This window comes from Corvus hawaiiensis, chromosome 25, assembly GCF_020740725.1.
Source record: "Corvus hawaiiensis isolate bCorHaw1 chromosome 25, bCorHaw1.pri.cur, whole genome shotgun sequence".
NCBI classification, from domain to species: domain Eukaryota; kingdom Metazoa; phylum Chordata; class Aves; order Passeriformes; family Corvidae; genus Corvus; species Corvus hawaiiensis.
In genome coordinates, this window is record NC_063237.1 from 1,990,814 (window position 1) to 2,014,481 (window position 23,668).

The 23,668-nt window shown below is 55.2% G+C and overlaps 3 protein-coding genes across 8 annotated transcripts in view; 1 reads left to right on the forward strand and 2 right to left on the reverse strand.

Annotated features, from left to right (window-relative positions):
• The window catches only part of CDON (cell adhesion associated, oncogene regulated), a 53,508-nt gene extending 43,303 nt beyond the window's left edge, over window positions 1–10,205 (forward strand). For all 3 annotated transcript variants that reach the window (XM_048328826.1, XM_048328827.1, XM_048328825.1), the window contains exons 16-20: window positions 608–835; window positions 1,861–2,135; window positions 4,442–4,521; window positions 8,956–9,212; window positions 9,753–10,205. In XM_048328826.1, the coding sequence (XP_048184783.1) occupies window positions 608–835; window positions 1,861–2,135; window positions 4,442–4,521; window positions 8,956–9,212; window positions 9,753–9,919 (1,007 nt within the window). In that variant the 3' untranslated portion in view covers window positions 9,920–10,205. The remainder of the gene's footprint in view (window positions 1–607; window positions 836–1,860; window positions 2,136–4,441; window positions 4,522–8,955; window positions 9,213–9,752) is intronic.
• Window positions 10,206–11,521: 1,316 nt separating this feature from the next.
• Window positions 11,522–17,469, reverse strand: VSIG10L2 (V-set and immunoglobulin domain containing 10 like 2). Its single transcript, XM_048328539.1, is given in 12 exon segments — window positions 11,522–12,034; window positions 12,128–12,300; window positions 12,373–12,397; window positions 12,481–12,603; window positions 12,804–13,106; window positions 13,198–13,535; window positions 13,537–13,840; window positions 14,129–14,404; window positions 14,555–14,830; window positions 15,316–15,600; window positions 16,367–16,720; window positions 17,394–17,469. Coding segments are annotated over 12 exon segments (2,610 nt in total). The 3' UTR covers window positions 11,522–11,957.
• Window positions 17,470–18,399: 930 nt separating this feature from the next.
• Window positions 18,400–23,474, reverse strand: DDX25 (DEAD-box helicase 25). 4 transcript variants are annotated; one of them, XR_007208249.1, is made up of 10 exons: window positions 22,823–23,375; window positions 22,644–22,736; window positions 22,447–22,549; window positions 21,719–21,833; window positions 21,199–21,376; window positions 20,701–20,938; window positions 20,318–20,480; window positions 20,001–20,189; window positions 19,205–19,889; window positions 18,400–18,887 (listed from the first exon to the last, which is right to left on the reverse strand). XR_007208249.1 is itself a non-coding variant. In XM_048329008.1 (10 exons), the coding sequence occupies exons 2-10, from the start codon at window positions 22,933–22,935 to the stop codon at window positions 18,823–18,825; spliced, it is 1,257 nt and encodes a 418-aa protein (XP_048184965.1). In that variant the 5' UTR covers window positions 22,936–22,958; window positions 23,396–23,474; the 3' UTR covers window positions 18,400–18,822. The 4 variants fall into 4 exon arrangements, 2 of the variants coding, with proteins under 2 accessions (XP_048184965.1, XP_048184966.1); XR_007208250.1 differs by having other exon boundaries at window positions 19,205–19,726; window positions 22,823–23,374; XM_048329008.1 differs by lacking the exon at window positions 19,205–19,889 and adding an exon at window positions 23,396–23,474 and having other exon boundaries at window positions 22,823–22,958.
• Between the last annotated feature and the right edge of the window lie 194 nt (window positions 23,475–23,668).

Here is a 23,668-nt window from a genome sequence, read left to right on the forward strand (position 1 = left end):
TCCAACATACCTACATGGAGGTGCTTGTGTCTCTCTGATCAGCTTCACTCCTAAGCCAGGCACCTCTTTTAGGTCTTTAGTGTCAAATGGAATAAATCTGAACTGGGGTGTACTGGAAACTAACATAAATGCAATTCCTGGGTTAAGCTAGCATCTCATTTTCAGTGATTTTCTGTTCGTCTCTTGGTTGATCTTCAACCGTGTGGTTTGGAAAGGGGGTTAGCAGGGTTCACATCAGATAAGAGTAGGTCACCTGGCAGCGCCTGGGCGAGAGAAATGTGTGTTGTGGTTTTCCCTGACCTCAGAAGTGGAAAGATTTATGCTCTTTCAAGTTGAGAGTTCGAGCAGTTGCAGCCATGGGTACCTCGAGCGGCTCGTTAAAGTTCCAGTGACCTCAAAGAGCGGGTGAGGATAATCACCATTTTCCAAGGCAAATAGTTATTACCCAATAGGAGTTGGCATTCTCATTGTAGGCTTTAATATTGACTTGGAAGCTTTCTTTGTGAGGCATTGGGACTCAGCAGTAATTATTTTCATTTCATAGTGAAAAAACACCTTTAGAAAATGCATTTAGAGGATGTACACGTACTTGTCTCTGCCCATCCAGTGAAACGCACTCCGGGAGCATCTGAAGATCCAGTGAAGGACCTGAGCACGCCACCGAACCCCCCCGAGCGGGCCGGGGGCAGCGGGGCCGTGCCCGCCAGCGGCCCCGTGCGCAGCAGCGACATGCTGTACCTGATCGTGGGCTGCGTCCTGGGGGTCATGGTCCTCATCCTCATCGTCTTCATTGCCATGTGCCTGTGGAAGAACCGCCAGCAGAACGCCCTGCAGAGTGAGTGGGGGCTGGTTCCCTTTCCAGAGTAAAACTAGGAACGTCTATGCTGCGTTTTATGGATGGGAAGCAGTTTCCTGTTAGGAGCCAGCTGGCGTTTCTGTAGAGACTTGTACTTCCAGGTGTGCCTTAGGTGCAAACTTAGGTTTTTAAGAGCAACAATGTCTCCATTTCTTCACACTGATGCTCCCTGTCCTGATGTGTCCCTGGGGGATTGTGCTGCAATTTCACCCAGGGGGTGGTGTGGGAAAGGCCTGGACAAAGTTTCTGCGGTTTGTGTCTAAGCCCTTGCATAGGTCTCTGATGATCGCAGAGGCAGAATGTGTGTAATCGTAAGCACTTGTTGAAATGTGGAGAGTTAAACCCTGGATCTCTCTCTTTCTTGAGTGCATCTGGAAAGAAAGAGAACTTGCAGCTCTAGGACAAGTCCCTTGTTACCTCTTAGTCCCTGCACAATGAGATGGCATTGAATGGCCAAGTCTTCCAGAGGTGTTGATAAGGAAAACCTCTTCATTAGAGAGCAGGAGCCTGGAGCAGGAGCTTTGCAAGGTGCTCGGTACCCTCCAGCAACCTGGAGCCAGCAGAATCTCTGCACCGGCCTTCTCTGCTCCTTGTACATAAATCAGCCTTGCTCTTGCCACAGACTGTGGTGATTTTTAAATGCCTTTAATCTACAGAGAGAAATGAAACAAAACTCCTTGCAAGATCAGATAGTGTCTTCAGCTGCAGCCCAGAGAGATCTTCTGGAAGCAGCTTATAGCAGATATAGCAGAGGAGCTGTTGGTTTTAGGACGCTCTTGTAGTGATTGACATCAGCCAAGCCCTTCCAGACCAACATTTCTGGTCTGCTCTCCAGGCTGTGGCTGTTTTCCATGTCTACATTTGTGTGCTAAGCACAATATCTGTGGATATCAGAGTTAGTTCACAAAAGCTGGAGAAAGAAAAAAGGAGTTTACTTTTTAAGGATGCTTGTTTAGCTTCTCATTTAGCAATAAAAGTGCTCTCAGCAGTAATGTCTTTTGCAGAATACGACCCTCCTGGCTATCTCTACCAAGGGGCAGATCTCAACGGGCAAATGATTGAGTACACGACCTTACCGGGGACGAGCCGGGTCAATGGCAGCATCCACGGAAACTTCCTCAGCAACGGCCTCAGCAACGGCTGTCCCCACGTCCATCATAAAGTCGCCAATGGTGTCAATGGGATCCTGAGCGGAGGAGGAGCAGGACGGTACCCAGGGCACACCAATTCCCTGTCCAGAACACACGTGGACTACGAACATCCCCATCACCTCGTGAATGTAAGGTCCTACACCGGGTGGGAGGCTCAGCCCGGACCCTGGGGTTTATTCAGGGGCTGTGGAAGCAGACTTAATTTGGGTGGGGGAATACTCATCCATTGATACCAGCCAGTTCCACTGAATTCCTTATCCCAGAGGAAGCAACTGGGCTGATATTTGTGATACAAACATCATGGTTTTCATTTGAGAATATCAGATGACGGCAAGAATTCCACTTACTCTGGGAAATCTGCCTCTACCCTCCTCCTAACAGCATGTAAGCTCTGAGAATGCCTCAGTGCTGGGCTGAGATACTTTACTTGTACATATGGTATTTCTCAATCTCCAAGTTAAATACATTTAATTATAGCTGCTTATTCTGCAGCTTTATGGATCACCCGTTTTTCCCCCACCTGTTTCAGATCTGTAACTCTGAGCAATGCTATTAATTATGGCAAAGCACGAATGGCGCAGGAGGTTCCGTGGAATGAAGTGCCCCATACATCCTGAGCTGCAGCAGTGCAATAACGCTGCTTTTTTTTTCAGTCTCCTGTTTGTGACTGTTGAGACAGGCTCGGTTTTTGTTTTGAAATTGAAAATAAAATTAAAAACTAATTTCAGTCTGCGATCCAGCCTTTGTATGCTGTGGAAAAATACTTCATTTGCTGAAACGTGTCCTGTTTCCAAGAGAGAATAATGATTTCATTATTGTCTATGGAAACAGATGGCTTGCATTCAAACTTACTAAACTTACTCAAAACTGTGAACATTGCCCAGGAAAACTGAAAGAAAAAGTTCAAAAGTCTGAATAACCCATGCTGTTTCTGGAGAAAAAAAACGGGTCTATTGTTTGTGTTGGTAATTGAGCACAAGCACTTCATTTTATTGAACAACAAATTAGCACTTGCACAGTAGTTGCCACTTCAGTTCCCTCCAGTCTGAGCCCAGACCAGTCAGTTCTTCACCCCGTTCTGTCCTTGGCCTACCCATGTAGCAAGAAGTGCCCACTTTTGGTTGTTTTCAAGAGCAACCAAGACCCAAACTGGAGTTTTTTGACCTGTCCGACCTCCCAACGGGTGAAACTCTCCAAAAGTCTCCGAGCCCTCAGGAAGGGAACATCTGCAGTGCTCAAAAGCTCGCCCGGGAGAAAGCCTGGGAGTTTGCATTGATGTTTTGTCCCTCCTATTTTTATTTTTTGTGGGGGAAAGAAGGAAATACATGTGTGATGACACAGGTCTTGGAGCTCCTCTGTGCCATGAGGTGTCCACCCAACGCCGCTGTCTTGCTGGGAACAGGTGACAGGGTTGAGTTTTTCTTTCCCCACTCCCTGTTGCAGAAAGTTTGAGTCACGCGATGTCACACGATCTCTGCCCGTGGAGCAGGGCTGGGACTGGCACGTGGGCGAGGCTACGCAGGGGAACAGGATGTTCTGATCCTCGTTAGGTCGCTCTTTATTGTTTCAATGATTGGGCTAAATGAGGAAGGGAGAAACTGGCCAGGATGGCAATCAAGACTAATCAGGCATTTCCTCAGTGCTCCCTATCCCTCAAAAACTTCAGGATAAGCTCCATTTTTGCAAAAATAGGGATTGCTAGAAGTTCCCTACCACTTGAACTGCCAAAAGCCAGGTGAGCATTCCCAGCCTGGCTCCCTCCTGGAGGCCGGCGCGGAAGCCTGGCTCTGCAATTGGAGTGGCTCCCGCATCACTGTCTGCCTGGTCCCTAACAATGAGGTATGTGTTAATCTGGGCATTTCAACTGGCTTGTAATGGCCCCGTTAGCCAAAACCAACAACACAAAATCCCTCTCACCCGGAGTCATTGCTGGCTGAGGAATTACCCCATCTGTACAAATATGAAACGGTTCAAAAATCAGTGTAGTGAAGTAAACTGATCTAATCGGAGTAATTACAGGAAAGTGGGATGGGTTTGTGTGTGACATCAGCCCTCCAAATTTAATCTTCTGTCTCCCTAAACAAGCCTTGTGTGCTAATGAACAGCAATTCACTTTCGTGTCTGTCATCAGCGTTAAAAATAAATATATTTACAGTGTGTTTATTAAATTAAGCCTCAGCGTATTAAGCTGAAAACAGACCAGGGAAATGACCACATACTTGTCTAAGCTGCAGTTATTTACTTTTCCCTGACACACACACTGGCAAAGCCCTCCCTGGCCTTTGGACAATCGCTCAGTGTTGCCATGCCACGTACAGCCCAGAGCAGGGCATCGATAATGTGATCGGAGTGGGGAAACTGAGTCAAAGAGCTCCTGGGTGTTCAAATAGTGATTTGATTTCTGATTGTTTGTTATTAATCCTTCCTGCTGCAGGGTGGTGGGATGTACACGACAGTGCCGCAGGCTGACCCCTCGGAGTGCATCAGCTGCCGGAATTGTCGGAACAATAACAGGTGAGGAATACCTGCACGAAGGCAGAACCTGCCTGGAGAGCAGCCCTCACTCTCCGTGCTGGGGTGGAGCTGGGGCTGGCAAAAGCTGAGGGCTGGAGTCCTGGCTGACACGAGGAGCTCCGTGGATGACCTGGAGAGCAGTTGAGGATTGTTCGTCGGATAGAATAAAACAAGTTGTTAAACCCCCAGAGCTCACTGTGCTCCTCTGATGCTCTCTAGGCAGGTTGGGCACTGGATTTTAAAAGAGTCCTTATTTCCTGTGTTTTCTTTAGTTTTGAGATAACAGAATCATTCCATATGGAGCTTGTCAAATCGGATTTAATTGGTTGTCCATATTTTACACTTCCTGACATTCCCTTAAGAACACTGACCAACTCACCCCTTTGCCTTCACATTGCTGTCCTTTGTAAAACATGGGATTTGAAGTTCTTGAGGCCTTCAGGAGGAGTTTGACCAGCCATTGTCAGAGTGGGATACATTTTCTTCATGGGAAAAAGGATTCTTGTGTAGAATAAGGGAAAATCTGTCTTCTGCGTTGTAGCTGGGAGTCAGAAACCTAATAAAAATTATTACATTTTTCACTTTTGGAATTATTATTCTCCTAGGCTTCTGACTAAATCTCTGGTTATTTTAATGATTATAAATAGGACTGAAAGTCAGACAAGCTGGGCTGCTCAGACTGGTAGGTTGTGGGCTTTTTTTTCAATCATACTTTGATTTTTCTGTATTGTTAAAATCTTCAGCTGCTGCCTTTAGGCGTGCATCTGGGTAAGATGAGTTGAAATTAATCATTGAATCGTTGAATATTCTGAGTTGGGCCCACAAGCATCATCGAGTCCAACCCCTGTTGAACAATAAAGCTGTTGTTGAAGGCAGAAAACACATTCACTTTATTTTCATGGGTTTACTTTTTAAAATACCATTTATAATAGGCTTTGGATCCATCTTCCTTCTGTAAATATGTGCATGACAGTGTAATGCTGACAAGCTGCTGCTTGCAGGTGGAGCTGGGCACGTCTTGCCTGGACCAATGTCCCTGGCAGGTCTCAGGAAAGCCCAGTACATTCCCTCACAGATCCATGCTGTGCTTTCGAGCAGGCTGTGCAGCAGCTCTCACCAGGATGTCTGAGACTGGTGGTAGTTTGGAGCCTGCCATATGTGTTACACTGTAATTAAGAGCTTGCTTCCAGTTTTAAACACATTTAAATTTTTATTTGCTCTTTTTTTTCCCCTAAGAAAGCAAGGGAAAGAGTTCCATCCTTTGCAACTGCACTGCTCCTCCCAGACGGGTCATCAGCAGGGCCTGAACTTTGAGTTTTCACAGCCCCATTCTATATTTGACTGCTTGATAGAGAAACAAGTTGTCCCTTACAGCTGCCTTACCCCGGAGGGGATCATTAACCTCGGTTTGGCAGGAGAGCTGCACAGCCGGGACCGCTCCGTTCCTGTCCTGGCGCTGGGGGAATGGAAAGAGGACATGGGAGAGGGGAGTGGAGAGGACCAGAACGTGCCTCAGCATTACACCAGGGAGCTGGGTGTATGGCCAGGGTGAGGAGGAAGGCCTAGTGGGTTAGTGCAGTCAGCTCAGTAGGTTTTGGCAAGTGGGAATTTGGGGCTGGAGTATTTTCTCTGTGTTGTTCAACCTCATTGCACAGGTGAGGGCTGTCCCCCCAACCCGGTCTCTGTTGGTGGAAAGAGAACCTGTTCCTTGTCCCAGGCTGGAATCATTGTGTGCTGAAACCAGGCAGTTCCCTCTGCACACCCCCTGTGGCAGCAGGGGAAGGGAGGTTCAGGTGGACAAACCTCTGGCAGGGTGAGGTCTCCAGATCAGGAGTGTGGCCTTGGTGCCACAAATTCCTCACTGACCCATTTCCACCAAATGCCTGGAGCTGTTGCTGATTTGGGGTGAATTTAGCAGTTACGTGAATTGTGACCACGTGCAAATGAATCCTAAAGGTTCAGCATTATTTCGTAGCTGTTTTCAGCAATAGCCATCTCAGAGCAGGTTTTATTATTCCAGTGCTGAAATCCCTGGGTCTTCTGTTTAAATTAGCACTTTATCCCTCATAACTGCTCATGGAGCCTTGCCAGAGGGAGAAGCTGCTGAAAACTGGAGACCTGCTTTGCTATTGTGGACAAAGCCTGTGGTTGACAGGATTGAGAATTGATCTTTTTCCTTCTCTTGTGCCTTTGTGCTAAAGCTCTCAAGATACCTGATGTTTGCAGAGGAATTTACACTTTTGCAGGTCTCTCTCCTTTGCCAACTCACTGTATTTTGATCAGAAATCTGAAATGCACAATTCAAATGTAGGAGCATCAGTTTGTTTTTCCAGCTTTTTCATCTAAATTATTGGTTTTTTAGATTATAGTTTGGTAGGGTTTCAGTACTGAGAATTGATAGAAAATGTGTTTTCTGCAGCAGGGATTTTACATCGCTGTTCCTGCACACTCTGCTCTGGATATCCCCATGGCTAGTTTCCATCAAAATGTGGTTAATTGAAGCTTAAAAGGCTGAACTGCTGTGTTGAAACATCCTTCAAGCCCTTACAATAATACAGAGAACTCCACTGACCTCTGTATCTTTAAGAAGAAACCCCCAGAAACATGCAAACCCAAACATTTAGATGGGTTTCTCTGAGCCCTTTTTTTTCTAAATAATAAGTGAGTGCAGTCAAAACCTCTGCGGAGAGAAAGGCAAACTAATAAATGGATTTGTTTGAGGACCAGATGTGTTTCATGTGGATTCTCCAGTGGCTTCAGTGGTATTTTGGTACTTGGAATAATGATTTTGGAGGCAGTTACAGCAGGAGAAGGACAAAATAGGAGAGTGAAGGTTGAAGCTTGGTGCTGCTCCATCCTCATAGCTTTTGTGGGGGGAGCAGGCTCCAGAGGGAACCCATTTGTCCTGTTCTGCCTTTGCAGGTGAAGCATCTGCCGGAGGGGAAACTCACTACAGCTCCTCCTCTGACAAGTTTATTTGTGTTGTTGTTGGACGTTTTGTTGCTCTTTCAGTTCTCACAATGCTGATCCCAGGTTTTGATCAGGTTTCAGGTATGAGGCTCTAGGCAGGGCTGTATGACAGGTCCCTCCAGTGTGATGGTTTCCATTATTGCCATAACTTTTTTAATGGCATAAAAGTGGTTTCTGGGACTTGGGCAGGACTTAACCGAGACTGCCAAGTTTAACATGTCCTGGTTTTAAATCCTTCTGAGCTCAGTGCTGGGCTGCTGTCGAGGTCAGCTCTGCTGGCTGCTGCCCTGGCACTGCTGGTGTCCCAGTCCATCTTTCCTCCGTTTCCAGCAATTTTTCATCTGCTCTGCTCAGTTTTGGGCCAGAACCAGTCTGGAGCAGCACACGGCACTGCTTGCTGAGCCAGCAGCTGAGCAGGCAGGTCCCAGGGATCAATTTTTGTATTTCCAAATGCCAGCCTTAAGCAGTCCCAGGGATAATGTACAGCAAGTGCTCTGGGCTGATCCCTGTGAGCAAAGCAGGTGAGGGATGGATTTACATCTGGTAGGAAAAAAAGAGAAGGAGGATGCTCAGAGTTGTAGCTGCACCAGCACGTAAAGACCTGAAGCCTGGTTCAGCTTTCATGGGAACATTTTGTGGTGTCACTGGAGGGTGTGAACGCTGTCCATCCTTATTTCCGTGCGTTTATCTGCAGATCCATCTCTGTCCTGCTCCTCATAACAAGGAGCATTTTGGCGTGTAGTTTCTCAAAGTTTGTGCCAGCTGTACAAGTGAACTTTTTACTTTTGGGGTAGTTATGGCTTTCTTATGTAGGAATTGTTTATATAAATGTTCCCTGAGGCCACATTGTTCATGAGGCTGCAAACACTGAGGTGTTTTCCCTCATGCCACAATGTGTCAAAGTCCTGCTCCTTTTTGTTTAAAGCTTAAATACCTCAGCTGTAACAATTGCTTCAGCACTTTAGCTTCAATTCCACAGCTTTGCACAGATATTACAGGGCCACAGTCTGACTTACACAGCAGAAGGGGGGGGGGGGGGGTTAAATTTGTTATATTGCATCTATTTTTCTAATTTGCATTCACTCCAATAACACATAGTATTTATTTTCCAACGTACTTAAGTTTGCTTCTTGGGTTTCAAATTTGAGCTCTTTATCTTGGCAGTGAAAACATGTTTTATGGAGTTGCTTTGATGGAGAAATGGACTCACAAGTCAGGTCACTGGGTCTCAATTGATGGGGGAAGGAGCTGCGCCTGTTTTGAATGTTTTCAGCTGTCTGCTGGGAGAAAAAAACCCACTCAGTCCTTTTCTTAACGTCAGAATCACTCCACAAATATATTTAAAACTGATTTGACAAATGCTCTGATTGTTGACGTGGTAAAGCACTTAAAAGTTGCATTTTCTCAAGAAAAAGAGAGCGAAGAAGCCACTCTGAGTAACTTTGGCCTCTGTCCCTCCCGCAGGTGTTTCACCAAAACCAACGGCACTTTCGGCAGCAGTGCGCTCCCTGTGGTGCCCCTCAGAGCCCCTTTCCAGCAGGACGGTGTGGAGATGAAGCCCCTGAGCCCCCACGTCATGGTGGCCATGTGCCTGGCCTCGGCCACCCCCGAGTGCAGCGCCCGGCTGGAGGAGGACGGCGGGGAGAGCGCGGAGCAGCCCCCGGCCCAGCACCCCTGCTGTCGGGAAGGCATGAGCCAGCTCTCCGTGGATTGCATGGACGGTGAGGCATCCCTCACCTGGCTGGGAAGCTGGGAATATTCTGTAGGATGCCTGTAGGGAGCTTAATTAATTGTGGAGAAGGTAGTAATTAAACCCTTGTAAGAGCGGGCTTTGAGGAAGGTGAAGCGTCCCGCCTTTCCCATCGTGGAAGGCGGGAGCAGTGCTGCTCCAGTGCCTGGTCCTGTCATGCCCTTGAGATTGATGCCTCTAAAAAGGGCTCATGGAGCACATAAGGAGGCTGTGACTGATGGATGCTGCACTCAGGGCACGCCCATTGACACACAGGCATTCCAGAGCCATCCTGGAGGCAGGAACAGGCTCGGGGAGGGAGCTGGGCTGAGCTCCTCGGTGTGAGCTGTTCGATACGGGGGCTGTGCTGGGATAGAGCGCTGTGCTTGTCCCTGGCATGGTGGGAATGAGCCTGAGCCCGAAGAGCATCACCCACTGGAATTAAGAGTTTTGGGGCATGCAGGTCTGTTAAGCTGACAGAAAATCTCCTGAAAAACCTGACACAACCACCCGCCCTGCTCTTGCTTTGCAGGCGGCAGCTGCGTGCACTCGGAAACATCGAACCACATTTTGAGTTGGAGTCCCCTCATTCTTCAGCCTGTTTCCAAGGACTGTAAGGAAAAACCAGGATGGAGTTCATCCGGAGTCACCCTAAATGGTTCTGGGGACCTTTGTCAGCTCCAGCTGCGGGAAACCTGAGGAAGTGACCGTTGTCCCCACTTAACGCCAGGAACTGCACCGCAGCATCGCTGAAAGGGAGTCACGGGGGGATGTTAATTATAACAGAGAGAGTCACTATTTATTTTTTGTAGTAGTGTCATATGAATGTATCTTGGTTTCAAAATGGTTGCCTTTTTATATTATTTATGCCTTGAAATCCCTTTTTTGTTGGGTTTTTTTTTTTCTTCCCCCACACACCACAAAACTAGCCTGGTTATGTGTATAAAAAAAGAATTGTAATAATATAAAGAATGAGGATGGGAAATGTGGTGTGTTTCTGTGGCAATTTACCAGTGGGACAGGCGCTTCCAAGGAGCCCAAGAGAGGGATTTAAGCAGGTCTGAAATGACCAGCAGCTGCCACCTCCCTGGCAGCTCAGTGACATGGTACTTGAACCCTCCTTTCCATGAACACCTCCTGGCCTCTTTTGGTTTCCCTGGGAAGATCCCAATGAGGAAATAAGAAGATCAGTAAGAAAAATGAGCCTCGGTTGAGTCTCTCCTGTGCAGCTTGAAGCAGAACTTGAGTCAGTGACTATGTCTTTAGGTGCTCAATAACCCTTAGATCTGCAGAAGTACAGGTGGAAATCCAGCCTGTCTCTCTTTCCCACTCACAGAAGACAAAATCCAGTTCAGCTCTTGGTTTGAGGGATTACTAACAGCTTGGATAGCTCTGAAATGAAACCAGTCATGGCGAAGCAGCTCCCACCAGCCCTGGGTACAGCTGTCAGGAACCCGCCTGTCCCAGACACAGCATGATGGAGGTGCTGCAACCTTAACTGCAGGGCTTGGGTGGGTGTTTCAATTTTTCCTTTCCAAATTTAATCCCAGTAACTAAACCAAACCAGTGCTTACAATGAGCTCTCCCCAAAGCCTTCTCTTCTGTCGCATTATTTGTGGTTATATTTATTGTTTTGCCTTTTTTTTCTTTAGGGTTGTGCATCCTCCCAGCTAGAGCTGCCTTATTCCAAAGTTCTCTACACACCATGGACTTCACACCCGTGGGCTTTGGCTGCCATGTACCCTGGAACCACCACAGATCTCCCTCCTCCCTTTTTGCTTATCTCGTCCTCACAGCCTGGATTTTCCCTTCGCAGGACCTGCTGCAAGGCTTTCCCCTTTTCCAACAGAGATTGGCAGGCGAGTGGTTGCAATTTACCTCTGGCTGCTTCATTTTCCCCAAGCACTGAAATTTAACCATGGTTTTAAACAACCTTGCTTAAATCTCCCCTGTACTGTGGGTGTGTCAGATAAAGATGCTCTGTTTTCCAGAGAAGCTGTAATATCCCTTTGGAATGTTATGTGTTTGGAAATGATGGTTTTGCAGGGGCTTTGGGTAGGGTTTGTATTTCTGGGGGTGGTTCGATAAAGGGATCGATGCTGCTTTGTGGCTGGTGTGGGGATTCATACTCTGGGCACTGATCAAGATTGGCTCATGTCACTTGATTCTTCCCAATGGGTTATTATTAACCAAATACAGGAGGAAATGGCTCAAGGTGCCCTTGTTTCCACACACACCAGAAGATGAGGACTCAGGAAAGCTGGGAGCTGCATGACACTTTCCTTGGACCCTGCTTCCCTTCGTGTTTGCACCAACGCAGGGAAAAACCATCTCCAGTCACTATTTGTAACCACCTGCGGTTTGGCCTGAAAGTGGGGAGTTTGAGGTGAAGATGAGGCCCCTTCCCACAAAAAGCTTTGTGGCTGTTTTTGCACCACAGAAAACACAGCACAGTCCCAAAGCAGCATCCCCAGTTGATGCCAGCCCTGGGGCTGAGAGCAGTGCTTTGGCCCTCGGGCTTTTTTTCTGCCATCGGTGAGAAACTATTTATTGTAGCCTAAATATTTATTTTAGCTCCAGCAGTAACTGCAGGCCTGAGGCTGAGCTGGAGGGGCTTTCTCCGGGTGCCACATTTGGAGCCAGCTGCCTCCCAGCCTGCCGCGGCACAGGTGGGTGCTGCCGTCTCGTGGTGTGGAGGAGAGGAGGAAAGGGAAATAAAGAGGAAAAGCCGGAGCGGTCACGGTGTCGCTGTCACAGTGATGGTGACATTAACTGGTGGGTCATCAGTGGTGCTCGGTGCTGCCGAGAGCGGCTCTGCAAGGGATGGGGGAGCCCAGGTGCCACCAGGTCGGTGTTGGCTCAGCAGGGCAGGTGGCTCAGCCCTCAGCTCGCCCCAGGGTGCGGTACCTGCTGCCGTGCTGCGGGCAGAGGGCTCTCCCTGTGCTGGTGCTGCTTCGGTCCCTGCTGCCGTGCTGGGGGCAGACGAGTCTCCCTGTGCTGGCACTGCTTCCTCCTTCCCGGCTGCGGCTGCTTCAGCATCCTCCGCCGTGCCCACAGGCTCCTGGGCGCCAGGACCAGCCCTGGGGACACGCGCGGGGTCTCGCTGGTGCCCGGGCACGGGAGCAGCGGGGCAGAGGGATTTGGGCACTCACGTGCGGAAGAGCAGGTCGTGAAGCCCTGGGGAGACAGATGGGTGTGAGGTGCGGGTGTCAGGGGACGAGCTGTGGCCCCCGATGAGCCCCCCCGGCCCCGGCACTCACGCGGGAGGGTCTCCCGGTGGCGGGCGATGCAGTGCACGGCCAGGAGTGATGCTGCGGTGGCCACCAGCATCCCTGCCACCGCCGCCCCCGTCACCGCCGGGTAGGCCTCGAAGGGAGGCTCGGCTGGAAGAGAGCAGAGGGAATATGGCAGGCAGCAGGGACGGGCAGAGCCCAGAAAGGCCAGGGAAGGTGCGAGCCTGTGCCTGAAACCTGCTGACGGCTGCTCACACTCGGCTCCTCAGCTCCACCAGGACGGAAACGCTGCCCTTCTCCACTCAACCCTTGCTCTGCCCCCACGGAGCAGCAGCCCCTGCCCACTTCACCTGGCGTCTGCACCTCGGAGGGGTGCCCGGCCGTGCGGTGGTTGACGGCCAGGACGCGGAAAGCATAGAGCACCGTGGGGTCCAGCCCCCCCAGGCGCCGGTCGCGGGAGTGCGGCTCGATGTCGCCGGCGGCTGTTTCCCAGGGGCTCGCTGTCTCCCGGAGGGGCTTCTTGGTCTGGCGCCGCTGCACCACGAAGCCGGTGAGGTTGCCGGCGCCCTGCGTCCGCCACTCCAGCCGCACCTCGGTGCGGGCCCGCGTGTAGCGCAGCTTACTGATGGTGACGTTGGGAGGGGCCGGGTACCCTGCGGCGAGATGGCACCCGGCAGGAGGGGCTTGATGCCCCCAGCCCACCCTTGATGTTCCCAGCCCAGCCTTGCCCCTCCCAGGACTCACGGTCCACGCGGAGGCGGACGGGGAGGCTGGCAGTGCCCACGGCATTGGTGGCGGTGCAGCGGTAGATCCCACTGTCCCCCGGCCACTCAGCATCCCGGACGGTGAGGTTGAGCCACGCTTCTCCCTGCTCCAGCCGGTACTTGGCCAGCCCCGGTGTCACCTCCCGCTCCTTGGGGTCGTACCAAACCACGGTGGCACCGAGATCGGCATTGCTGCCACGCTGCCGGCACGAGAGCTGTGCCTCGCCGCCCTCCAGCACCGCCACCTCGCTCTCCGCCTCCAGCTCGGGGACCTCTACTCGGCGACAAGGGGGGACAGTACCTGCAGGGACGTGCCACCCCACCGCGGCACGGCGGGGGCTCTGGGGACGGGTCCAGCTTACCCAGCCGCAGGCGGCACTCGGCGGCAGCGGCCCGCAGCGGGTGGGCGGCCACGCAGACGAACTCCCGGCCCCCCAGGCTGCCGTCGGTGCTCAGCACCAGCACGGCGGTGGAGGGTGCGGGGTCGCCCAAGGCCCAGCCCCCAGTGTCCCGCCAGCGCAGGGTGACGAGCGGCGTGCCCCCCTCCCAGCGGCACCGCAGCATCACGTACTCGTCACCCTTGGTGGCCGCTGCCGCGCAGGTGGGGCTGCCAGACGGGACCCCTGCGGGATGGAGCGGCGTCAGGGTGGGGGACACTGCCACGCTGCGCCAAAGCACCCCCGGAAAGGAGACACCCCCCTCCCAGGGCGTGGAGGGTTTGGCAATCCTGGCTGTGCCACGGCGTCCCCCGTTTTAGAGCGAGCTGGAGATGCTGCAGGTCCCAGGAAAGGGAGCAGCACCCGGGAGTGCCCACCCCGTGGTGTGGCCATGGCACCGGGTCATTGCAGCTGTGCTGTGGCACCAGGGGGTCAGAAAGGGGTTGGGGGACAGATGGGCCCATTGTCACTCACACAGGGTGGTCCCACACGCAGCCCCCTGTGGCAGTGCGGGGTGGGAGGCCAGGCAGGAGAAGGAGCTGCCGTTCCTGGTGGCTGCCCCTGACTGGATCCTGGTGGCCATGGAAAAACTGGTCCCCATCAACCCCTCTTCCTCCTCCTCCTCCTCCTGAGGGCCCACCCAGCGCAGCCGGGCCAGGGGGAAGCCCCCCAGCCAGCGGCACCGCAGGGCCACGTCCTGCTGGTCACCGGAGGCCAGGGCAGAGCAGCTGGGGCTCCCGGCTGGTGGATCTGCAGGAGACCATCGGCACTGGGGGAGAGTGTGGGTTTCCTGCCAGCCCCACCTCAAACTGCCCCTCACACCCACATCCTCACCAGGGAGCTGCGCTGGTCCATCTCACCCCGTGGGGACCTACCGGCCCCGCCCAGGGGGTTACTTACAGTAGACAGTGAGGACGATGGTGGCCTGGGTGCGGGTCTGGAGGTGGCTGTTCTCGGCCAGGCAGGTGTACGTGCCCGCCTGGGCGCGGGCGATGGCAGTGATGACGTAGGTCTGGCCGATGTGCACCTGGGAACCGTTGTGCAGCCAGACGTAGCGGCTGGGGGGGTTGGAGGGGGCCAGGCAGCTCAGCACCACGTCCTCCCGCTCGCCCGCTGAGAAGCCCCCCTGTTCGGGGGAGAAGGGCTCCACACGGATGGCCGGCTCATCTGGGCCATCTGTGGGGATACGGGGCCCTTCAGACAGGGACATCCCCACAAAGGGGACACAGCCCTCCCTGGGGCTTCCTCCCACTGATGGGAAGCAGGGCAGCAAAGCCCCCTTAGAAAGGGTGCACCATGGGGGCTGCGAGCACACCATGATGCGCAGTGGCCACAGATGCATCGTGGTGACAGCACACACAGTGGCCACGGTGGCCAGAGAGGCATTATGCTGGTGGGGTGTATGATGGCCATGAACACATCAAAGCAACAACAAGCCATACCATGGTGGCCATAGAGACATAGTGGTGGCCATGGAGGCATCACGGTGGCAGGATACATGATGTCCATGGATGTTCCATGATAGCTATGGACATACCATGGTGGCAGGGTGCTTAGTGGCCATGGACAAACCATGGAGACATTGTGGTGGCCACAGACATGCCATGGATGTCACCAGCCCCGAAGATGCCCCGCTAGCTGGTGGCACCCTGGGCACTCACAGACGATGTCCAGGTAGACGGGGTCGCTGGTGTGGTTGTTGACCTCGTTGCTCACGGTGCAGACGTACCAGCCCGTGTGGCTGCGGTTGGCAGGTGTCAGCTGCAGTTCTGCCCTGGAGCCCCCCAGCCCCGCAGGGGTCACTGAGGGACCCCCCCGGGGCTCCTGGTGCTGCCAGGAGAAGCTCAGCGGCTCCGTCCCCTCCCGCACAGTGCACGTCAGGGCCACCGCTGCCCCCTCCGCTGCCGCCGCCGCCGTCGGCCGCACGAAGGGCTTGGAGACGGGCACTGGGGGCACCGAGTGTGAGCGGCCCCCACAGACATCAGAACGCCCCAGGGCCCGCCCATCTCCCACAGATGGATTGTTTGGCTAGTGAGATGCTATAGCAGCCGGTAGAATGGTTAGTGAGGACACCTACAGGCTGTGGGCATTACCCATGCTGGGGTAGCTACTGGGACCAGTTTGGGGTGGTGGGATGCTTGGGTGGCCAGGGCAAGGAAATGAGGGTGGCTGGTGGGTTGGTGGCTGGTGGGTTGCTATGTTGGCTAGTAAGGGGCTACACTAGTTGGAGGCAAGGGAGGTTTGCTGGCTAATGGCATGCTGTGCTGGCTAGTGGGGCTCTGGGTTGGCTGATGAGTGCTATGTTGGCTGGTATTGAGCTGTCTTGTCTGGTAGGATGCCATATTGGCTAGCAGTGTGCTATGCTGGCTAGTAGGATGCTTTCCTGGCTAGTGGCAGACTACATTGGCAAGTAGGGTACTCTGCTAACTAGTGGGGTGCTCTGCTGGTGAATGGGGTGCTGCAGTTGCTAGTGAATCACCATGTTGCCTAGTGGGACTCTGCATTGGCTAGTGGGCCACTACGCTGGCTCGTGCTACGCTTTATTGACTTGTGGAGCCCTTTGTTGGCTAGGGGGGTGTTTTGTTGGCCAGTGGACGACTCTGCTGGCTCCTGGGCAAGGGGCTGGGCCTGACCGCGATCTAGGGCAGTGTGATGCTGGCTGCGGCTGGCCAGCAGGGCCCCCCCTCAGGTTGGCCACAGCCAGGGACTTACCCAGGACCCGCAGGAGGACGGCGGCATAGCCCACACGGAGCCGGCCCCGCTCCGGGAAGAGCCCCTGGCAGAGGAAGCGGCCCTGGGCGGCCACGCGCAGCTCCCGCAGCTCCAGCGTCCCGTTGCGCAGCGTCACCCGGCCCAGCATCCCCGTGCCGGGGGCCACGGCCACCTCCCTGCCCGAGCCCACGGCCACAGCCCGTGGGAGCCCCTCTCCCCGCGGCGTGAAGCTCCAGAAGACCACGGCCGGCGGGGCTGCGGCCGCCGGCCCACAGCTCAGCTCCACCGCCCGGCCTCGCACGCCCGTCGTCCGCCACTCCTCGTAGGCCGCCTCGCCGGCCGCCAGCGGCTGCCCTGCCCCGGGCAGCGCGGGTCAGGCCTCGGCTCGCCCCCCGCCTGGGACACGCGGGGAAGGGTCGGTGCTCACACCCCGCCCGGGACACGCGGGGAAGGGTCGGTGCTCGCCCCCCGTCCGCACCCGGGACACGCGAGGAAGGGTCGGTGCTCACACCCCGCCCGGGACACGCGGGGAAGGGTCGGTGCTCGCCCCCCGTCCGCACCCGGGACACGCGAGGAAGGGTCGGTGCTCGCCTCCCGCCCGGGACACGCGGGGAAGGGTCGGTGCTCGCCCCCCGTCCGCACCCGGGACACGCGAGGAAGGGTCGGTGCTCACACCCCGCCCGGGACACGCGGGGAAGGGTCGGTGCTCGCCCCGCACCCGGGACACGCGAGGAAGGGTCGGTGCTCGCCTCCCACCCGGGACACGCGGGGAAGGGTCGGTGCTCGCCCCCCGTCCGCACCCGGGACACGCGAGGAAGGGTCGGTGCTCGCCTCCCACCCGGGACACGCGGGGAAGGGTCGGTGCTCGCCCCGCACCCGGGACACGCGAGGAAGGGTCGGTGCTCACCCCCCGCCCGCACCCGGGACACGCGGGGAAGGGTCGGTGCTCACCCCGCACCCGGGACACGCGGGGAAGGGTCGGTGCTCGCCCCCCGCCCGGGACACGCGGGGAAGGGTCGGTGCTCACCCCCCGCCAGCGCCGGCAGCAGGCACAGGATCCAGGGCCCCCTCCAAGGCGGCGGCGCTGCCCGGCCACGCTCCATGGCGCCATGGCCAGCGCCAGCACACTGAAGCAGGGCGGCGCTCTCTGGCACGACCTCCTCTCCGGTTACCCACAGGTAATTAAGCCTGGCCCTGATTAACTGTTAATTTTTTATCAACCTGACAGCACAGGGGGAACCCGATGCCGCTGCCGCTGGGCCCCTGCAATCTCAGGGCTGAGGAGGGGTGCACTTGCTGTGGGAATGGCAGCATCCTCGCATTCCCCCCACGTGGGAATTTAATTCCTGAGTGTTCTCTCCTCCACGCACAATTATTTTGGCTAAAGGAGGGGAAAATAACACTGGCACTCCCCTGTGATCAAAGCTAGGGGGTTTGGAGCTGGGGAAGCCAGGCAAGGAGTGAGGTTTGATATTTCATCTCCCACTGTCTGCCACGCCCCAGACCATCAAACATTCATAGGGGCGGCTGTGCCGTAACGCAATGCCAGGGGGCTGGAGCGAGCCAGGGGGGATTTGGGGGTGCACGTGGTGAGGGGGATCAGAGAACACTCAGCAAAGGCTGGAAAACTACCTGCCATCTCCCATCTCCCTCACTGATCCTTTAAGTAGAATTCATTGCTTGTTACCAAAATCACAGTGTTAATACCAAATGTGAGATCGCCACAAAGAGGTTTTGGGGCTTGAAATGCCCCAAAGGGTTAAAGCTGGCAGGAAGGAGCTGCAGAGCCAGGACCAGGCCCTCTCCTGCTACCACCAGGTCCTGCTCCCACTGCCACCTCTGGCTGTGCTCTCATCACGTTTTGGTCACTTTTTGTGCCCATTCAGGTCTGGTTTGGGAAGAAATTTGGATGAGGAGAGCAGGGGGCAGTAGCCAAGCTGGCAAATGACACCACTGTCAACACTGACCTAATCAAAGCCCTCCTGCAATGTTGATACACTTCAGATGATTTGGTAAAGAAGGAGACACCCTGGTGATTACAAACAATTCCATTTATTAAAGATTAACAAAGGCACAAACACAGCCCTGTCCCTGGAGTCCAACTTCTGTCCTCACACTGCGGGACCCCGAACGCTTGGATTTCAGGCCCCTGGGGTCCAACCTCTCTCCCCCACCGATGGGACCCCAAACACTTGGATTTCGGACCCCCGGGGGTCCAACCTCTCTCCTGCACTGCCGGGACTCTGAACACTTGGGTTTCGCCCTGGGATTTGGGATGGCAGCAGTGGATTCCTGCTGCCATCTAGCGAGACGAGGTTCGCTCCAGCCTCTCCTCAGGCAACACAACAAAACTCAACAGCTTCAGGAGGATACAAGAGAACCGGGAAGTCTTCCCCTGTAACTTTTCCTCCTGTCTAGAACTAGAACTTGGATTTGGAAGAACGAATCCCTGCTCCTCACTCAGCTGCAAGCTTCTCCAGCTCGTCCATGTCGTATGGATCCAGCTGCTTGATCGTGGTCTCTGTAGGAAGGAAAGAGCAGTTGTTGGCAGGTGAGCGCAGAGCTCGTTCCCTGTGCCACCTGAGTGCCCCACGCCAGCTGGGAAGCTCCCGGAGTGCTCGCTGCAGCATTTCCCTCTGCAGGGAAATCAACTGGGAGGAAGTGCAGGGGGAACTGGATCAGTGGGGAACTGGATCAGTGGGGAAATCAGTTGGGAGAAAGCGGGAGGGGAACTGTATCAGGGCAGAGCCAAGGCACGGCAGCAAGCGCAAGCAGCAGCCCCACAGCAGCAGCGTGCAGGGCTCAGCCTCTGGATGTGCTCCCGCTCCCCGCTCCCACCTCCAGAGCCACGCAGGACAGGGAAGGTTCGTATCCTCAAGTTCATCCTCACACTGGCTCCTTCTGGCCATGGCTGTGGTTGGACTCATCCACATGCCAGTTGTTCCAGGTGCTCATTTCTTCTACTGCAGGGCAACAATCTTTGCCGGACTTTGTGGCCCATGTCTTCTCTGCCTGGTGTTTGCCTCAGGCTCACCCCACGTTCCAATGACAGGTGGACATTTAAAAGAACCAAGAGGGTTGAGTGGCTCTGAGACTGGAGCTGAGGAAGGGCTTCCTGCCCATCAGAAGGTTTCTATAACCTTCTTTCCTCTAAAAATCACAGGGAAAACAGGCACTGGGATTCAAAATGCCATTGGTGCAGCCACAGCAGCTGGCAAATCCCATGAAAATCCTCTTGATGTTGACAAGTGACAATCAATTTCCACAGCTGCCATCTCCTCTCCGACAGCCAGGGCTCAGCTGAGCCGGGGCACCAGGTGCCCTGGGACTAGGGCTTGAAAGGAAAGGCAGAAAAAATGCCTGAAGGAGGGAAAAAAGAAGGTGCTGAGACATCCTGGGTACTGGTAATGTCCCTTGCAAGCTGCACACAACCTCTAGGGCTGTTTCTTGGGAAATGTGCCTGCTAGGGAGCAAAAATCACCCTAAAAGCTGCATCTGTCGTCTGTTCCCAGTGAGATGAGCCCTGGGGAGAGGAGCAGCCTGACAAGGTCCATTTGTGAATAGGAGAAGAGCTGGAGGGGGATCACAGTCCCAACCCTGCCTCCCAGAGCGGTGGGTCCATGTGGATACTCACGGAAATACTCCTCTATCTTGTGCACGAGCTCCACGGTCTCTCTCTCCACCACGCTGAAGGCGATGCCGCGGTGCCCGAAGCGTCCGGCCCTCCCGATGCGGTGCAGGTAGGTCTCGAAATCCGGCTCGCCATCCTGATCCACGGGGAGGCCGAAGTTCACCACGGTGGTGACCTGCTGCACATCAATCCCTGGAAGGGAGGGAAGGATCCTCTTGGGACACCTTGTCCCACAGGATCCGCTGCTCAAGCCCACAGGGAAGAGCAGCAGGCCTGGCGCATTTTGGGCCATCGGAGGGGTGCTGGGTTTCCCGGGATACCTCTGGCACAGACGTTGGTGGCAATGAGGACCTTCTCCTTGCCCTCACGGAAGCGCTGGATGACGCTGGCCCGCTGGACCACTGTCAGCTCGGCCGTCAGGATGGCCACTTGGTGCCCATCCCAGCTCATCTTCCCCGACAGCCAGTCTGCAAGCCTCCGGGTCTGGACACATGGGGAGAGGCTGAGGCCAACAGTTCCCCCTCCAGAGTCCCCTGCCCCTTTGGAGGGAGCTCATGGCAGTTTTCAACACTCCTCTGGGGTCTGCTCCTTTGTTTTGGGGGTCTTGGGAGGAGCCCACTGTGCCCACACTGTAAAATGACCCATTCCTGCAATTCCCAACGGGAGAGGGGCAGTGCAGGGCTCTCCCAGACAGGGGCCTTACCTGGCAGAAGATCATGACCTGACCAATGGTGAAGCTGCCGTAGAGGTTGCAGAGGGCCCTGTACTGCTCTTCTGAGCTCTGGCACACCATGAAGTACTGCCTGATGTTGCTCAGGGTGAGCTCCTCCTCACGGAGCTTGATCACGATGGGGTCGGGGATGATCCGCTCCGCAAAGGCCCGCACAGGTTCCTTGTAAGTGGCTGAGAACAGCAGCACTTGGCAGCTCTTGGGAAGAGCCCTGGGGCAGGGAAAAAGCTCTGTCAGCCCCAGAGAGCAGCTGCTGCCCATTAACCCTAATTTAAGCTGATTTTGTGTTGCCTTCAATGGAAAGGGAAGCCAAGAGCACTGACAAGAAAGATGGAGAGGGACTTTTTACAAGACTCTGGAGTGACAGGAAAAGGGCGGAATGGCTTCACACTGAAAGAAAACAGGTTTAGATATTAGGAAGAAGAGAGGAGAAAGCAGGGAAGCAGGACACCAGCCCTCAGGATTCCTCACCTGTGGATGCGGATGCTCTGACAGGAGAGGCCCTGCGTGTCGATCATGATGTCAGCCTCATCAAGCACGAACAAGGAGATCTTGGTCAGGTCCAGGATGCGTTGTTTGAAGCACCAGTCCAGTGTGGTGCCCGGCGTTCCGATGATGATCTGCTCCTCCAGCACTGTGCCCTTCAGAACTGCAAGGGGGGGAAAAGGCATTTGGCTGCCCCCAGGCATGGAGCTCTCTGGTGCTCTGAGTTTTCCCTTGGCTTGCTCAGACTCTGGCTGCTCAGTGATGCCTTCGAGGGCTCATCATGACACTTCCCTACAGCCTTGGGGTGTGGGAACCAGCCCCACATGGGAAAAGGGAGTCTGCAAGCAGCCAGTGATGGTGGAAAAGCCTCCTCAGCAGGAGGGGGGGACAGACATTACTTTATTGCCCTTCATGGAGGTCTGGGTGGTCGCTGGTAGCTCCAGGCTCTAAGAGGGGATCCCTGTGCTCCCTCCCCGTTTCTGGAGCTGTGCTGGGCTGGACTCACCTCGGTTTCCCCGGACAGCGTAGTTCACCTTGATGTCTGTGCAGAATTTCCCAATGGTCCGGACCACCTGCCCGATCTGCAGAGCCAGCTCGTAGGTGGGAGCCAGGCAGAGGCACTGGCAGGAGAGCAGAAAGGAGCTGTCAGGTCAGGGATGGGGCACGCTGGGCAGGGACAGCAAGAGCAGCACAACAGCATCCCACAGCACTGAGGCGCAGGGGACAGGGCAGCTGGAGGTTCAAGAGCTGGGCTGTGTTCCCAGCTCCAGCCAAAGCGGCAGAAAGAAGCTGCTGCCTCTATTTTTGAGGAGGAAATTCCTCTCTCAGAAGCGTGGTGCAGCTCGTTCCCATGCCCTAGTTCAGTCACACCACTCATACATAGAAGAGGAGATCTTACATGGCTGGAAACAGCCAACAAACTGGTTCTGCACCCAGAGAGGGGACTAGGAGTACCTGACCACCAGAAACCAGCAGTGTCTGCAGCTGCTCCTCAAAACTTCAATTCCAGGATAGCCTGGATTGATCCACTCTGGCAAGTCAAAGCACCTCCCTGAGGTGGGCACCGTGCTTTTGGTCGTACCTGCCACTGTCATGGGCCCTGGTGGTTTATCATCCCACTCCAGCAGGTAAAGTCACACAGGAATGGAGACAAAGCCCAAAGCTCTGCCCCTAGAAGTGTCCTGGGTGCTTGGGCCAACCCCTCCTGCAGCAGCTCTCCCTGTCCTGTGTTACCTGCGGGTATTTCTCGTTGGCACTGGCTCTGCTCAACATGGCCAAGACAAAAGCTGCTGTTTTCCCTGTCCCTGACTGGCTCTGGGCAATCAGATTTTGGGGCCTGCAAGGTAAAAGCAGCTTAGTGGAGTGCAGGGGTCGGGGCGTTCCTGCTTGGCACCACAGTGCCGAGATGCTGGGGATCTCTGCCTACTCACGGGTATGCCAGCATGAGTGGCAGAGCCTGCTCCTGGATTTTGGATGGTCTGTTGAAGCCCATCATATAAACCCCCTGCAAGAGCTCCTTCTTCCTGTGGAAACAAAGCATCCCAAGCGCCCATGTGAAGGGGGCTGGCGGCACTGGAGCCTGGTGGGGCTGGAGGCTGTGGCAACTCACAGGGGCAGCTCCTCGAAGGTCTTGATGGAAAAGAGTGGGGAGCTGGGGTCCCGCTGCAGGATCTCCACGTGCTGCTGGGACTCCACCAGGGATGTGTGGATCAACTTGTTCATCAGTGAGAGCTCCGCCAGCGGCACTGGGAAAGGCAGCAACTCCGTAAATAAAACAAATGGAATCACAGAATCATTAGGGTTGGAAGGGATCTCTGGTAATGATCCAGTCCAAACCCCCTGCTAAGGCAGGGTCAACTGGAGCAGGGACACAGGAACGTGTTCCTGTAGGTCTGGAAGGTCTCTAAATAGGGAGAATCCAGGACCGCCCTGGGCAGCCTGTCCCAGCGCTCTGCCGCTCTCCATGTCAAGAAGTTCTTCCTCACGCTGAGGTGGAACTTCTTGTGTTTTAGTTTACACCAAAAGCCTTGTAATGAGAATCACCTTCTCTCTCCACCCCCTCCACCGCACGCCGGGGGGCAGCGGCCGCCCCTCCCTCGGGACCCCGCGGGGGTCGCTCCGTGCTCGGCGGGGCTCCGAGCGCGGGCTGACACCGACATCCCCGGCGGCCTCCGGGACCCACCTCTCTCCTCGTCCTCCGCCTCGGCCCGCGGCGCGGGCGGTGCGGGGGGCGCGGGGAGCAGGCCGAGCCCGCGGGCCGTGCCCCGGCCGGGCCGCTCGGGGCAGCGCAGCCCGGGCCAGCGGGCGGCCGAGCGGCGCAGCGCGGCCCCGTGCCAGAGACAGCCCGGGCCGGGGCCGCTGCCGGTGCCCGCCGGGCCGAGCCCGCCGAGCCCGCGCTCCGCCCCCGCCATGGAGCCGTCCCACAGTGCCGGAGCGCCGGATGGGGCGGGAACAT